Here is a 14,707-nt window from a genome sequence, read left to right as displayed (position 1 = left end):
GCTCTCTCTATAGCTTCAGTTTCAGCCCAGCTTTTTCTCGAAAAAAAAAAAAAAAGCTTCTATATAATTATCATTTGTAAAAATATGCTGATATTTAGAGTTAACTAGTGTATACATGGCTTTTCTCATGCTTCTTTAAAAATAATCTGTGTACTGTTAGTGTTAATTGACCCAATTAACTACAACTTTTCAAGAAAAAACATTTCATATGCTATATATGCTACTTTAATCACTGTAACTACAACAGGAAATCACATATAATCCTGTGGTAGGGTATCAGGGGAGGACTGATACAGGTAATTGATTACCAAAATCTCTTATTATCTTCTGTACACTATAATATATAATGCAATGCAAGGACCACGCCGCATGGACACAAAAACAATGTAAAATAAAACTTAAACATGCACTGTCAATACAAGCTTTCACCTTTCTATACCCTTACCTTATGACATAGCAAACACAGTAGAAGCTTAAAAAGTTTCAAATGTCAAAAAAGGCAATTGTAAGAAAGCAGGCTCAAAACCCTAAAATTACAATTCTGAACAGCTGTATAATATAAATTATACCAAAAACAAACTTAGTAACATACCAAAAGGCAGTGTCATGAAGTCCCATTATCTTCAAAAATTCTTTGAGCTTTTTTTCTTTCTCTGCGACAATATGAATTGCCAAAAAGTACCCAAAAGGTGAAAATGCTATAACCAGGTATATTAAGATCACTCCTCGAGGAAAAGTATCTATTTCCACAACAGCACTTTCGCCCATAATTACAGCTTTAGTTGACTCCAGCTCCCTCCAAAGAGAAATGTTGGTCTTCAACTGTGATTAGAAAATATAGACACATTAAATTAATTTAGTTATTATTTCATTCCCTAACATATAACCCCAAATTTAGTCAATAATCCAGTAAAAGTAAAATTCTCAAGAAGTTACTTATGTAACATAAAGTGAGTGACCTCAAATAAAAATATGTACAAAAGCTACATATGTTAAATAGGGTAGAATATTTCTTTTAATTCACTCTGGAAGAATATCACAAAATTTAAAGTCTGAAGTTGGTAAGTACACAAATTTTGATTATATAATTTCTCAAAGAAAATACAATTTCTCAATTACCCTTAGCAGACAATTGCATACATATTAATAAAATATATATAACCTTAAAATTAAGGAATAATTTTAAGGATTTAGGAATAATTATTTGTGTCATTATCCCATTGACTGTTTTTAAAGTGTTCTTTTAAATAGCATGTCTTACTGCTTTACGATTTGTACATGCAGCAAAAACAGAACTACAAAACTATGTCACATGGTATTTCCAACATCCAACTGAATATGAAATGAGCTCATGCCTGCTGATCCATTACGATCCACTGTGGAGAGAATGAGAGAGACCAATCTTCCTTCCACTTATTAACTCCTCAAATGACTGCAATGGCCAGGGCTGGGCCAGGACAAAGCCAGGAGGAACTCTTCAGGTCTCCCATGAGGATGGTAGGACTCAAGAGGTTGGCTAGCTTCTGCTTCTCCAGGCACATTAGCAGGGAGCTAGATCAAGAATGCTGCAGTGGAGCTCGAACTGGTGCTCACACGGGATGTTGGCAGTAGACAGCGGCTTCACCCGTGCACCACAATACCAGCTCCCAAATTTAAGTTTAAAAACAAGTTTTATGGGTAATGTTTCTGCTAACATGCAAGCACTGCAGCAGACTGAAAGCGTGTTTTTATAACCTAACTTAAACACTATACAGTCTGAAGGTCAGCAAAACGTACTAAAGGACATATCTTGGAGTTAAAAAAAATACTTTGAATTCCTCTTTTGCTATTAATTAATGGGCTTGGAAAGCTACTCAATGCCCTTATACTTCAGTATTAACTATAAAATGGAGATAATAGCTCTAATTTCCTATAGCTTCTAGTTATTAAAATGGTTAATACAGGAAATCACTTAGTATTTGAAAAAAGTGATACATGCTAAAAAATTAGATGGACTAGCATGAGCAACACAGTAAAAAACATTGATCTTTAAGTTATTTTAATTACAGGGAAAAAGATGGGAAATAATCTTTCATAAACATTTTGTCAAAAAGATATAAGTACACAGATTGCTGAGACTCATGCTTAAACTCATCAAATGACTGTGCATTCCAAAAAATATTAAATCCAAAATAAAATAAAATATCTAACCTAATGGTTCAGACGCCTGCATCCTACACCGGAGTGCCTGGGTTCAATGTCCAGCCCGACCCCGACTTCCAACCAGTGCACGCTCTCACAGGCAGAGATCACAGCTCCTATGCCTGGGTTCCTGCCATCCATGCACAAGATCTGAGTTTTGTTCCAGGCTGCTGCCTGTCTGCCGCCTGTCCTCCCTCTGCCCACTGCCTGTCCTCCGCCTGTCCGCTGCCTGTCCGCTGCCTGTCCACTGCCTCTCCTCCGCTGCATGTCCACTGCCTGTCCTCCGCCTGTCTGCTGCCTGTCCGCTGCCTGTCCACTGCCTCTCCTCCGCTGCATGTCCACTGCCTGTCCTCCGCCTGTCCACTGCCTGTCCGCCGCCTGTCCACTGCCTGTCTTCCGCCTGCCCACTGCCTGTCCACTGCCTGTCCGCCACCTGTCTGCTCCCTGTCTGCTGCCTGTCTGCTGCCTGTCCACCCCGTCTGCTGCCTGTCCGCCGCCTGTCTGTCGCCTGTCTGCCACTTGTCTGCCACCTATTCATTGCCTGTCCTCTGCCTGTCCGCTGCCTGTCCACTGCCTCTCCTCCGCTGCATGTCCACTGCCTGTCCTCCGCTTGTCTGCTGCCTGTCCGCTGCATGTACACTGCCTGTCCTCCGCCTGTCCACTGCCTCTCCTCCGCCTGTCCGCTGCCTGTCTGCCGCCTGTCCACTGCTTGTCCGCTGCCTGTCCACTGCCTCTCCTCTGCTGCATGTCCACTGCCTGTCCTCCGCCTGTCCACTGCCTCTCCTCCGCTGCATGTCCACTGCCTGTCCTCCGCCTGTCCACTGCCTCTCCTCCGCCTGTCCGCTGCCTGTCTGCCGCCTGTCCACTGCTTGTCCTCCGCCTGTCCACTGCCTGTCCGCCGCCTGTCCACTGCCTGTCTTCCGCCTGCCCACTGCCTGTCCACTGCCTGTCCGCCACCTGTCTGCTCCCTGTCTGCTGCCTGTCTGCTGCCTGTCTGCTGCCTGTCCACCCTGTCTGCTGCCTGTCCGCCGCCTGTCTGTCGCCTGTCTGCCACTTGTCTGCCACCTATTCATTGCCTGTCCGCCGCCTGTCCGCTGCATGCGTTTGAGAACTGAACCGAAGGATGGCACCTCTTGGTCTTTACATCTCTCAAATCAAAAAATCTATTAAATCAGAAAATATGGACTCCCCAGTTTTTTTTTCTTCAAAGGTATTGCAATAGCTACATACTTTACACATTTGACAGCCATCAAATTAAAACCTACTCTAAAGAATTAGGAAATATTACAATAGGATTCCTTCTTTATCAAATGTACCTGAATAATAGCAGCATCTATGGATGCCTGTAGAACTGTGAACCCCGAGGACCAGTACTGAGCTGCCTCACAGGACTTGGAACAGCCAGCTATTGGGGAGAAGACACGAAGCGTAAGACGTTACACTGCAAGCAAGTCCTTTCTTGTAACAGCAAAAGATACAAAATCACCAGGTGTTCATTCAAAATGGTGAAACAGAGCAATTAGTTGTGTTAGCATACTGAATGGCATATAAACAAAAATGGAGAAGCAATTGTAAAAATTGCCAGTTAAGATAATTTTTAAGGCAAGTTGTTCTAAAACGATTTGGCTTCAAAGTGCCTGATAGTGCAAGAATCAGTCTAGCTAAAAAAACATAAACAAGAACTCCTATAAAGGCTTTCTGGAACCAAATTACAAATTCAGTGCTTGACACAATGATTCTAACATTTCTGAATAAATACTTGTGGCTGATAATATCTCAATAGTTTAAACACTAAAAGTTGTTTCCCATATTTCAAATACCAAACTAAAGATATACAGATAAAGATATTAAAACCTTAACATTTTTATCATGTTGTAATTGAAAAATAACAGGAAATAAAAGAGTTATAAAGTCATAAAATGTTAGATATAATTTTGTTTTATGCTAATATAATTGATATGTTAAAATCAGCAACACACAATATGTTGGTGTGTAATACAGATAAATATATATATATATACATATTTTATGCCACACTTGACAATCTTTTTATCTGAACAAATAATCATAGTTGAAAATGCCAATGCTGACTCTGATCAAGTTTTTTTCATTTGAGAGGCCAAGATACGCAAGATCTCTTCTGGAGAGGCCAAGGTATGCGTGGAGGCTGAGTTTTACTTAGTTAGGGCTACTCACCTCTCGAGTCCATATAAACAGAAGACACTGGGATCATATCAGGGAAAAACCGGAGTTCGTAGGACATGAAGTCTTTGAAAACCACGCCTATGAAGTTGCTGGACTTAGAAAGACTGGATTCTACCATTTCTTTTTCATTTGTATATTCTTCAATAGTAATGACTGTAAAATAATACAATATAGTTAATTCACCAAGTAAAATAGCTTAATACAGCAAATCAATTTTATAATTACATTTGATGAATGGACCATTTTATAAACATCTTGTTTACTCTCTAAGAAAATGTTGAAGAACAAATGAAATAGTGCAGTTACACAGATTCTACATAGCTGCCACTGAATCACATGAACTACATGTCAGTGTGATACGTCTGTACTAAATTTCAATGCAGAGTGCTTCTGATGTCATGCTTACTCTTTCCAACCCACTCACTACTGCTTTATTTTCAGAAAGAGCCTTACATTTAAGATAACAGGCAGCAATGAACTTAAAAATTAAGTAGCAATTGATTTATATTTTTAAATAAAATAACTCCTTAACAAATGGATACACTATTTTACAATGTTTTTCCTTATGAAGAGAATTACTTAATATTTTTCAGAAAATAAGTTATGTCTAAATAACTACGATTAAATTCTTTGAACGTAAAGTGCCACTGAAATTCAGTATTGCTTATGCCTTTTCTAGAAGGTATATGGGGAAAGTACCCTGATTGTTCTCAAACATCACATCAAATTAATATTAAAATGTGTTATTAGACTTATGTTAAACTTGTGATTATAAATTCAAAGTATGTCAATTAATCTTTGACAGGAGAACTGAAAATAATTCAGGGGGAAAAAAGGTTGGTCTATTTGACATATGCTGTTGGGACAATTGAATACCAGCTTGCAGAAGTTAGATGCAAGACCCTCACCTGTCCCCTTATTCAAAAATCAGCTCTAAATGGATCAAAGACATAAATCTGCACCCAGAAACCATCAAATTATTAGGAAAAAAACAAAAATATAGGAAGCATTCTGCAAGATTAAGCATTGGTATAGATTTCTTAGAAAAGTCACCAAAAGCACAGGTACTCAAAGCCAAAACCAACCAATGGGACTACATCAAACTAAGAAGCTCCTGTACAGCAAAATAAATTATCAATAAAGTAAAGAAACAATCAATAGAATGGAAAAAAAATCTTTGCAGACTAAACAACAGAGAGGGGACTAACATCCAGGATTTACAAAGAGCTTCAGAAACTCAACAACAGCAAAGAACCCTGTGAAGAAATGGGTGAAGAATATGAACAGGCATTTTTCAAAAGAAAAAGTTCAAATGGCTAACAGACATGTGAAAAAATCCTTAGGATCCCTAGCTATCCGGGGAATAAATATCAAAACTACACTGAGGTTCTATCTAACTCCAGTGAGACTGAGACTGGCTTGCATTCAGAACTCTACTAACACCTGTTGGCAGGGATGTGTGGTAAAAGTAACCTTACTCCACTGGTGGGAGTGTAGGCTCATAGCAATCACTATGGAGGTCAGAAGCTGAGTGTTGAGACAACTGAAAACTCATCTACCATATCACCCAGCTATTCCACTCCTAGCAAAATCTACATATCAGAAAGTGACCTTGGGCCCGGCGGCGTGGCCTAGCGGCTAAAGTCCTCGCCTTGAACGCCCCGGGATCCCATATGGGCGCCGGTTCTAATCCCGGCAGCTCCACTTCCCATCCAGCTCCCTGCTTGTGGCCTGGGAAAGCAGCCGAGGACTGCCCAAAGCTTTGGGACCCTGCACCTGCGTGGGAGACCCGGAAGAGGTTCCTGGTTCCCGACTTCAGAATGGCGCGCACCGGCCCGTTGCGGCTCACTTGGGGAGTGAAACATCGGGATGGAAGATCTTCCACTCTGTCTCTACTCCTCTCTGTATATCCGGCTTTCCAGTAATAATAAATCTTTAAAAAAAAAAAAAAGAAAGTGACCTGCAATCCTATAGTTACAGCAGCATAATCTACAATAGCAAATACATGGAAACAACCCAGATGCCTGCCAAAATAGAACTGGATAAAGAAACTGTGATAAATCAACTCTATACAATACTATTCAGCCATTCCAATGAATGAATTTCTGCCATTGCAACAAAATGGCCCCAACTGGAGACCTTTATGCTCAGGGAAATAAGCCAGTTATAAAGTACAGATATTATGTTTTCTCTGATGTAAGGCAGCATTCATACAGACATTCTCAAAGTACATACATACATACATTCTCAAAGATGAACTGTATAATGGAAGTAAAAATACGTTGCAGTATATATCTCTACTCTTGAATAAAAATAGGACTCCAGATAAAGATGTTAACTATACCTTGACAATATGATATACCACTGCCCACACCTATAATACCATGATGTACTTAAATAGCAGGATGTTGAACTTGTGACAACTGCTGAAGGACTATACTGTTGTAACAATATGAGGGAAAATAGCTGGGGGAGGGGAATGATAAGGGATGTAAGGGAGGTGGTGGGAGGGGGAATCCCTAAACCTACAAACCTGCATCATGGAAAATAATAATAACAAAAAAGAAACATAAAGCAGCAGAATTCAATTAATTTTATATCATTACAAAACCATACTTTGGTGGAGGGACACATTTCTAAGAACTAGGAATGCTATTTACTTAGTAAAGCAAGGTGGTAAATAATGAAAAGGCTTCACATTATGCAAAGAATACATATTCCAGTTCACAATACCATCGAGAAGATGATCAGCAGACACTTTCTGCATGATGCTGCTTGTGATATTAGTCACTGGAGTATATCCAAGAATTCGGTTAGAGAGGATAGACTTGTCCATGGGATTAAGTTCTCTATCGGGCATCTCTTCATACTTCTTATTTGGATGCAATATGCTAATTAATATTAACCAAAATAAAAAAAACAGTGGAAAAAGAATTTCCTATAATAAAAGAAAGAAATTCATTACAAAGTATAACAATGGCACCAAAAATCACCAATATTTTTATACAAATATGTATTTATTACTAAGAAAAAAACATGAAGCATTTGACTGATCTTTGTTTTGTACAAAAAGTAAAAGCAATTCTATCCCAATTACTGTGTTGAATCTCTCATTAAACACAATAGGCAAACAGTAAGTGATTTTTCCTGTACATTTAGTTTTATTCAAATAGTTTAAACTTGAGCCATAAAAAACCAGGGACATGAATACTTAAATATCATAGATTACTCATGTAAAATACAATAAAGTTATTTATAATTTTATTTAAGGTAACTAGCCAAACATAATTGTAAGAGAACATCATGAAAATGTTTTGTTTAGATTCTGATTTATAAATTGCACTTTAACAACATCTAAATTTATACCAAACTATACTCAGCTATAGCAGAAGAAAAAAGTATTATTTCTTCCAGCTATTCAGTTATTCTGCTAATCTGAGAAGATGAAAAATGTATTTTCATCCTGTGAGATTATTAGTAGCTGCTTAGTTACAGTTCTTAGTTTCATTTACCTTTAAAAGTAATGTTTGATGTTGTGACATAATGACATGATTAACTGTGACAAAATTCTAGTATTCTTGGGCAACTCAATCCATAGACCACAGAATGAGAGATTTGGGCAAACAAAGTTATCTGTGGAATGTTAGTTCATACAACCTGGGAAATGCATGCCTACATGTTTAAAATTAAGCACTGATGCTAGAAATCAACTAAACCGCGTCATCATTCATAAAATGCTTTAACATTTAGAGACATTACTATATTATTGTAAAATACAGTGGACAACAGGCAAGGGAGAAAAGAGGAGGAAAGGAAGCGAAAGGGGGAACCCTATACCTACAAAATTATATAACAGAAAATAAGAGTTTAAAAGCTGATGACACTAAGTAATTCAGTTATTTTTCTATGGTTGACAAAACACAAGTTCTTACTTTACAAATGAATTAAAGGGAACAAAGGAAATACTACAAACTCATTAATATTAATCGTCTCTTAAGGACAAAATATACCAACGCAAAAGAGAGTGAAATCAAGCATAAGGAAAAATGTAAATTACCTGAACACTACTTTTTTTAGTCCTGCATTTAACTAGGTAATTCTTCAGCAGCAGCGTTCTGGTCTGTCTCCAAACTCCCACCTCCCTAATTGCAGTGGCCATGCTTTTGGATCAACCTAAAAATGGGCGGATGGAAAAACAAACCAACCTGAAATCACACAATAAAGCAATGAACTGCATGTCAGTCTGCAGAGATGCTTCAGTCCCACATAAATTAAGACATTAAAAAAAACACCTTCCAGCACGTCTCTCCAATCTGGATAGAATGCATAAAGGAACACTTTCAGGATTCTAAACACACAAACACACACACACACAGACCCCAGCATGATAGCAAGGGTCAGGCAGTGGGAGGGAGGAGGGAGACTAGAATTTGAAATACCACCAAACCTGCAATGAGGTCATCATTTTTTCTCCTTTGGTATCTCTGGCTTCAGCAATAGCAAAAGCAAGTCTTAATGCTCAAGGAGAATGTAGAAATGCCAAAACTGTTTTCTGTGCTTTTCAGTGTGCCCATCCCCAAACGATCCCATGGTGGCAGCACCAGGCTAAGAGAAGTCTACTGAGGGCACGACTGAACACTGGAACCTTCCTCTCCAACAGGAATTAGGGTTCCAAGAGATATGGCCAACCCCAACTGTTTTTCCTCTCTGCTCCTTGCACTGGACCCTGAATGTGGTGCTTGCACTTGTAAAAGTGTCCCAAATTTCTGGCTAGAGGATGGAAAAAACAGCCACAAGGAAAGAAAATGTAGCAGGAGCATAAACAAAGAGGAGGCCAGGAAAGCATGAAAGAGTTGGTTATCAATTCCTAGACTCTTATATGGATTCAATGCCATTTTTGCTAACACGACTTAACTTACCAGCCTTAACCACCAACCTTATCAGACTTAATCTACCAGACTTACTTAAACTATTAGTCAGGCCATAGCCAAGGTGCAGACTAGTCCCTGCATGGAACATACAGGACAGATCAAAACACACTGAAATTACAAACCACAGTTCAAACAATGTGGGTGGAAACTTAGGGTCTGACTGTGTAACCAGACCAAATGCATCCTTCTTCACCCTTTTTATGTTCTGATTAACAAAAGCAAACTACTGAGCAAACCTGTGACTAAAGTGTCCACGTAAAGAAATACTGTTTGCTTATAATAAATTCCAAAAACTGGCTTTGAAAGTCAAATATAGTTGCAAAGCAACGTGGTCCTTCCTGTTCAGCATGATGAGACATTTAAATCTGTTGTAACAAATTGCAGAGATACAAAGGGCAGGATGCCCACAGGCGCCAACGTATGTGGGCTTCATCTTGATTAAGGAAGAAAAACCAATATCTCCTAACAATACTTTGTCTCTTTCAGATCTCAGCTAAATATTTCCTGACTGCTCAGTGTTACCGACATCCATTAGTCCTTCCTCATGATAAAGTTGAGCCATGAAGCAAGTTTCCTGTCCAGGATAAGAGACCAGCTCCAGCTCCTGGGTCAGTGTCCCACCCTCCTTGAACACCCTCGCTGAGCTAGAAGATGTCCCCGAGATGCTGATCTGCTCCTTCCTCATCCACTGCGAGAACAGCCTTCCTCTTCCTTTACCCTCAAACCTTGCCCTCACCATTTGGTTCAACACTAGGTCCAGGGACACAAGTTTTCATGATAAATAATAAGACATTATCTGCAAGAAAATAATGAGTTAAAGGAGAGTGGATTTCACAAAAGAAAACTGTAGAGAAACAGAAATACAAACTGCTACGGAAAACAGTTCACCATTCCTTGAAAATTAAATAGAACTAGCATATTACCACACAATTTCATTCCTTCGTATATAACAAAATAACTAAAACCAGGGACTCAAACAAGTATATGTTCAAATAGATTCACAAGAAAACTACTTATAATAGCTAAGAGGCAGAAAAGGCTCAAACACCCATCAACAGGTGGATGCACAAACTACATGCCGTATGAGGCCACTTCAAACATTCACAGACAAAATGGAATTAAACACAGTGAGTTTGCCATAAACTTTCTGAGTACTCCTGTTTAAGCGCAATTGGTATTAATCAGCCATCAAAACTAAGGATGCACTGATTAAGATCTGCATGAACCTCCAACACATTATACTAAGTGTAAGAGATTAGACACAAAAGGTCAAAAACAACCGATTCCATTTATGTAACTCCTAAGGTAAAGTAACCAATAGAGACAGATCACAGATAGCTGGTTGCCAACAGCTAGGGGAAACAGAGAACAAGGAGAAACTACCTGTTTAACAGGTAACACTTGGGTTGGAATACTGAAAAACAAATTCCATCTGAACAAACGGTTTAACAGGTAAAACTGTACGACCTAGTTCACTGCTAGTCACAGGCTGAATAAACCTCTTCTGGAGTATGTTTATCCTTTGAAGACCCTCAGAACCCTTCCCGCCTGTGGACCACTCCTGGAGCTCTCCCAGTTCTTCAGAGGGGTTTCATTAGAGGACTCCAAGCAAACTGGCCAGCAACTCTTCGCAATCTCAGTGGCCTCTAGTCAAGTATGTACAGCTTGGAGGCTGAGGAGCTCCCGAAACCAAGAGCTAGGACACACTGCAAAAAATACTACAAATTTCCAAACTGGAGAAGTCAAGAGTAGAAAACACACTAAAAAACAAATGCTCCAACAGTAAAGACTTGATAATCATCTTTATTTAGGCAAGCATGTGGGAAGCAGGCAGCAGGGAAGAGGGACAAAAAAGGAAAAAAAGAAAGCCACACCACCCATTTGGGGGTTTGCTACAAAACAAACACAGAAACACCAATCAAAATAGCAAAAACATTTTCAAGTGAACTGCCAAAGTACATTGTTGTAATGGACACCACTAAATTATTCACTCAAATTGAATACACAATGCTTAAACTCTTGGTTTTATGAAAAACGACTCCCGGCAAAGACAGTGAAGGGAGACTCGCCAGTGGCCTTTTTTGTAATATATCAATGTGCACACACACTCCACGTCTTCTAAAGTAAAACTTTTATTCCTCATACACATACAAATCACTCCTCTACCACTAATGTTGCGCTGTGCGAGTTAAATTTTCTCCTAGCAGGAATTTACACATTGACACCAAAAGTCACGGGAAGTGAGTTATTTAAAAAGCAGGTTCTTGCAGTCTTGCTCCCAAATTTCCTCCCTGTCCTTTGCTTAAGTGTGTTAAATTCCCTATTATTTCAAATTATTTTCATTTTGACTTAAGTCATCCGGAACACATTTCATTTATTTCATGACACGACATAATAATAACCCTACATAATACAATAAAATAACCCCAATAAATGTAAATATATTTCTGCATGTAGGGACTCAATTTTGAAAACCTATGTTTATTTTTGTGAAAGTAGAATTAACATACAATCTTAGAAATCAAGTCATTGTGACATTTAGGATCATCCATGCAGGGATGTTGTGGGGTGCGAGAGAGGTCACGCCATTCCTTAGGAAGCACTAAGGAGTCTTTACTTGCCAAGCTTGGCTTTGGCAGCGCCCATTACCCTAGGAACCACCAACGTGCTTGGAGTCCCACCTTCCTAATTACTAGTTGTAGGTACTAGGTAACCATTCATCTGATGATAACAGAAATTAGCAAATGAAAACTCACAGTGGTAATCCAGTCTGAATCCTGCGAGTAAGAAATGGTCATTACTGTGAAATCTGTCCGTTAAACTGAAGACCTATGTTCCTGCTTCCCCAGCAATATAAAATATCTTACGAGCTATGCAATGAACAACCTGCACACCCTTACAAAACTGCAGACATTCACCCTCTCCTGGCTTCTCTGTCCAATCCCGTCACTGCTAGGCCTCACCTCTCCCGGAAGTCTTGAGAGCACACAAATTAGAAATACAAAGCATCTTCGCATTCACATCTTTGCTGACTCGCCCAAGCAGTGAACAGAGGGTGAGGAATACAGACATGTGAGCTGTACTCAGCAGCTACCTGTCCTCGGAGTCTGCCTGTGGGAAGCCAGGAGCGAGCAGGTACTCAGTGTGGGACTCACGTGTGGGTGCCACACACAGAACCACTCGGGCATCTCGGCGTCTCGCTCGGTGGGCAGTAGGGGTTAGGAGTGAGAAGGCCAAGGTGAAAGCTGCACACTGAGCCGAGGTTCTCAGAGGAGGGGGTCGGGCCTCAGCAGCCATATATATACCCACTCCGAAATGTAAAGCATTCACTACGTGGATCTTTACAGAAAAATGCTGCCAACTCCAGCTACCGGGTAAAAGGCAGTGAAGTAGAGGAACCGAGAAAGGCAGCAAGGTCATTTCACATTCACTGAAGGATTTTTCTGAGCTGGAAACACGTTACACACGAACCCGGCCACCCCAATTTCTGCACTCACATGCGGTGCCCTACATTCCCTGTACTGCAGTTTTCACACCCACCCAGGTGGAGCTGTTGAATTCCCTAGCAATCCTATATTTCACTAGCTCCCTTACTCTTCCAATCTACAAACACTGAAGCTTTCATTTGTAGCTTCAAGTCCTTCTTCAATGAGAAAATTGAAGCAAATACAAAATTCTTCAAACTTCTCACTATTTCTTACATAAACCTACCTACATCTGTGTCCAAGACAATGATTTACATTTCAGTAATGTGCCAGTTCAGTCCGAACTCAAGACTCTGGTTTTACAAGAACGTTTAACTAGGACAATTTAAATGGAATCTGGTATTATCTGTACTTTATTTTTAAAGATTTATTTTGTTTTTATTGGACAGTCAGTTATACAGACAGGAAACTATTCTGTCCAATGATTTCGCTCCCCAAACGGCCGCAATGGGCGAAGCGGGGCCACCGGGATTAGAACCAGTGCCCATATGGGATCCCGGCGCATGCAAGGCAAAGGCTTTAGCCACCGGGCTACTGCGCCAGGCTGGGCCCTATTATCTCTGCTTTTCTTAAGGAATTTCTGTTTTGCTTCGTTTTTTGCAAGAAAAAGTTAAGTTGGCCTCATAACTTAAAATTCCTGCTCTGGCTATATTGTTGGCCTGTCAAATAATAAAAGCACTGTGAAATCAGCCTTTTACCAGGGGGGTGCATTTTTTTATTCTTTTCTTCTCTATGTTATAACATGGTGCAATTAAAAAAAAAACCAAAAGATTCATTGTCAACACAATGTAACCTATATTTTACAGCAGTGCTGGTTTTTGCTGAAAGAGAAAACAGATGCAATAGCAAGTGTCTGTTATCTGGTAACTTTCATTACATATCACAAGTTCTAGAAGCTGGTGCTTGCAACTATTGTTGATACAACTAATTCACAAAATAGCAAAAACTGCGGTTTAACAGAGTATGGGAAAACTTTCACACACAAGCCCTCTTTCAACCCAAGGGCAAGGTTTTTCCATCGCATTCCTCATGGCACTGTGGGCACAGGCTATCTGGGCAGCAGTGAACATGGAACGCATTCATCAATTTCTCTTCTCTACGGGAGATGTCCCTACACTTGACCCCCGTCTGAGCGAGCATACACTGACACAGCGCATCTTCAAGGACTAACACAAATACTCCAAAAGGCCTAATAATGCCCTCTCCACCAAGACAAAAAACCACTCAATATTAATAAACAGAAAATACAGCGGAGAAGGCACTGGAATTAGAATCCTAAGCATCCCGGGCTTGAAGGACCAGCCCATCTCAGAAATGCCCTAACTTCCACAAAATCGCAGCAGGTGCCCGCAAGCACTCCTTCCAGAATGTCCTCGTGGACCCAAACGCGATTTCTACATCCTTCCACATAGGCATCCTAAAAGGTAGAACGCCAGGGGCAAACCTCGCAGCCACCACCACACACACACACACACACACACACACACACACACCCTCCCAGCCCACTTGGCAGCCCGCAGCTTTTTCCTCGTGTGTGAGGAATTGGGGCGATATTTCCTCGCCGCAAAATCGTGTCATGAGATCTGCGGAGCAGCCCTAGCACCTCAACTCCCTTCCACACGCTGCGAAAGGATCTGCACGAAATCCCCCAGGGGAAGCTAGCGCTCACAAGCCCGTGGTTGGCAGGGAGATCGACCTCAACAACATTCTTCCCTGTGTCCCCACAGATCTGCGGAGGACCCAAGGGCCGCCCGCTGCCCCCAGGCCGGCACCCCACGGCACCCACACAGCACCGGAGCCGGCCACCCACAACGCGCCTCCCAGGCTTCCCCTCGGCGCTGCTGGCCTCCTCTCGGGGCGCGCCGCACCTCACAACCCGGTCCTCCACAGCCGCAGCGCGGACGC

General features: G+C 40.7%; 1 protein-coding gene across 1 annotated transcript in view; it reads right to left on the bottom strand.

Moving 5' to 3' along the window:
• The window catches only part of ABCA5 (ATP binding cassette subfamily A member 5), a 66,946-nt gene that overhangs the window by 51,954 nt on the left and 285 nt on the right, over window positions 1–14,707 (bottom strand). The window contains exons 2-6 of the mRNA XM_058675972.1: window positions 8,444–8,559; window positions 7,120–7,324; window positions 4,378–4,539; window positions 3,498–3,586; window positions 593–822 (exon numbers count right to left, since the gene is read on the bottom strand). Coding sequence (XP_058531955.1) covers window positions 593–822; window positions 3,498–3,586; window positions 4,378–4,539; window positions 7,120–7,324; window positions 8,444–8,545 — 788 coding nt within the window. The 5' untranslated portion in view covers window positions 8,546–8,559. The remainder of the gene's footprint in view (window positions 1–592; window positions 823–3,497; window positions 3,587–4,377; window positions 4,540–7,119; window positions 7,325–8,443; window positions 8,560–14,707) is intronic.

Source organism: Ochotona princeps, chromosome 17 (genome assembly GCF_030435755.1).
Source record: "Ochotona princeps isolate mOchPri1 chromosome 17, mOchPri1.hap1, whole genome shotgun sequence".
NCBI lineage: Eukaryota > Metazoa > Chordata > Mammalia > Lagomorpha > Ochotonidae > Ochotona > Ochotona princeps.
Note: the sequence above shows the minus strand (reverse complement) of the source record. Positions and strands in the feature narration are given on the sequence as shown.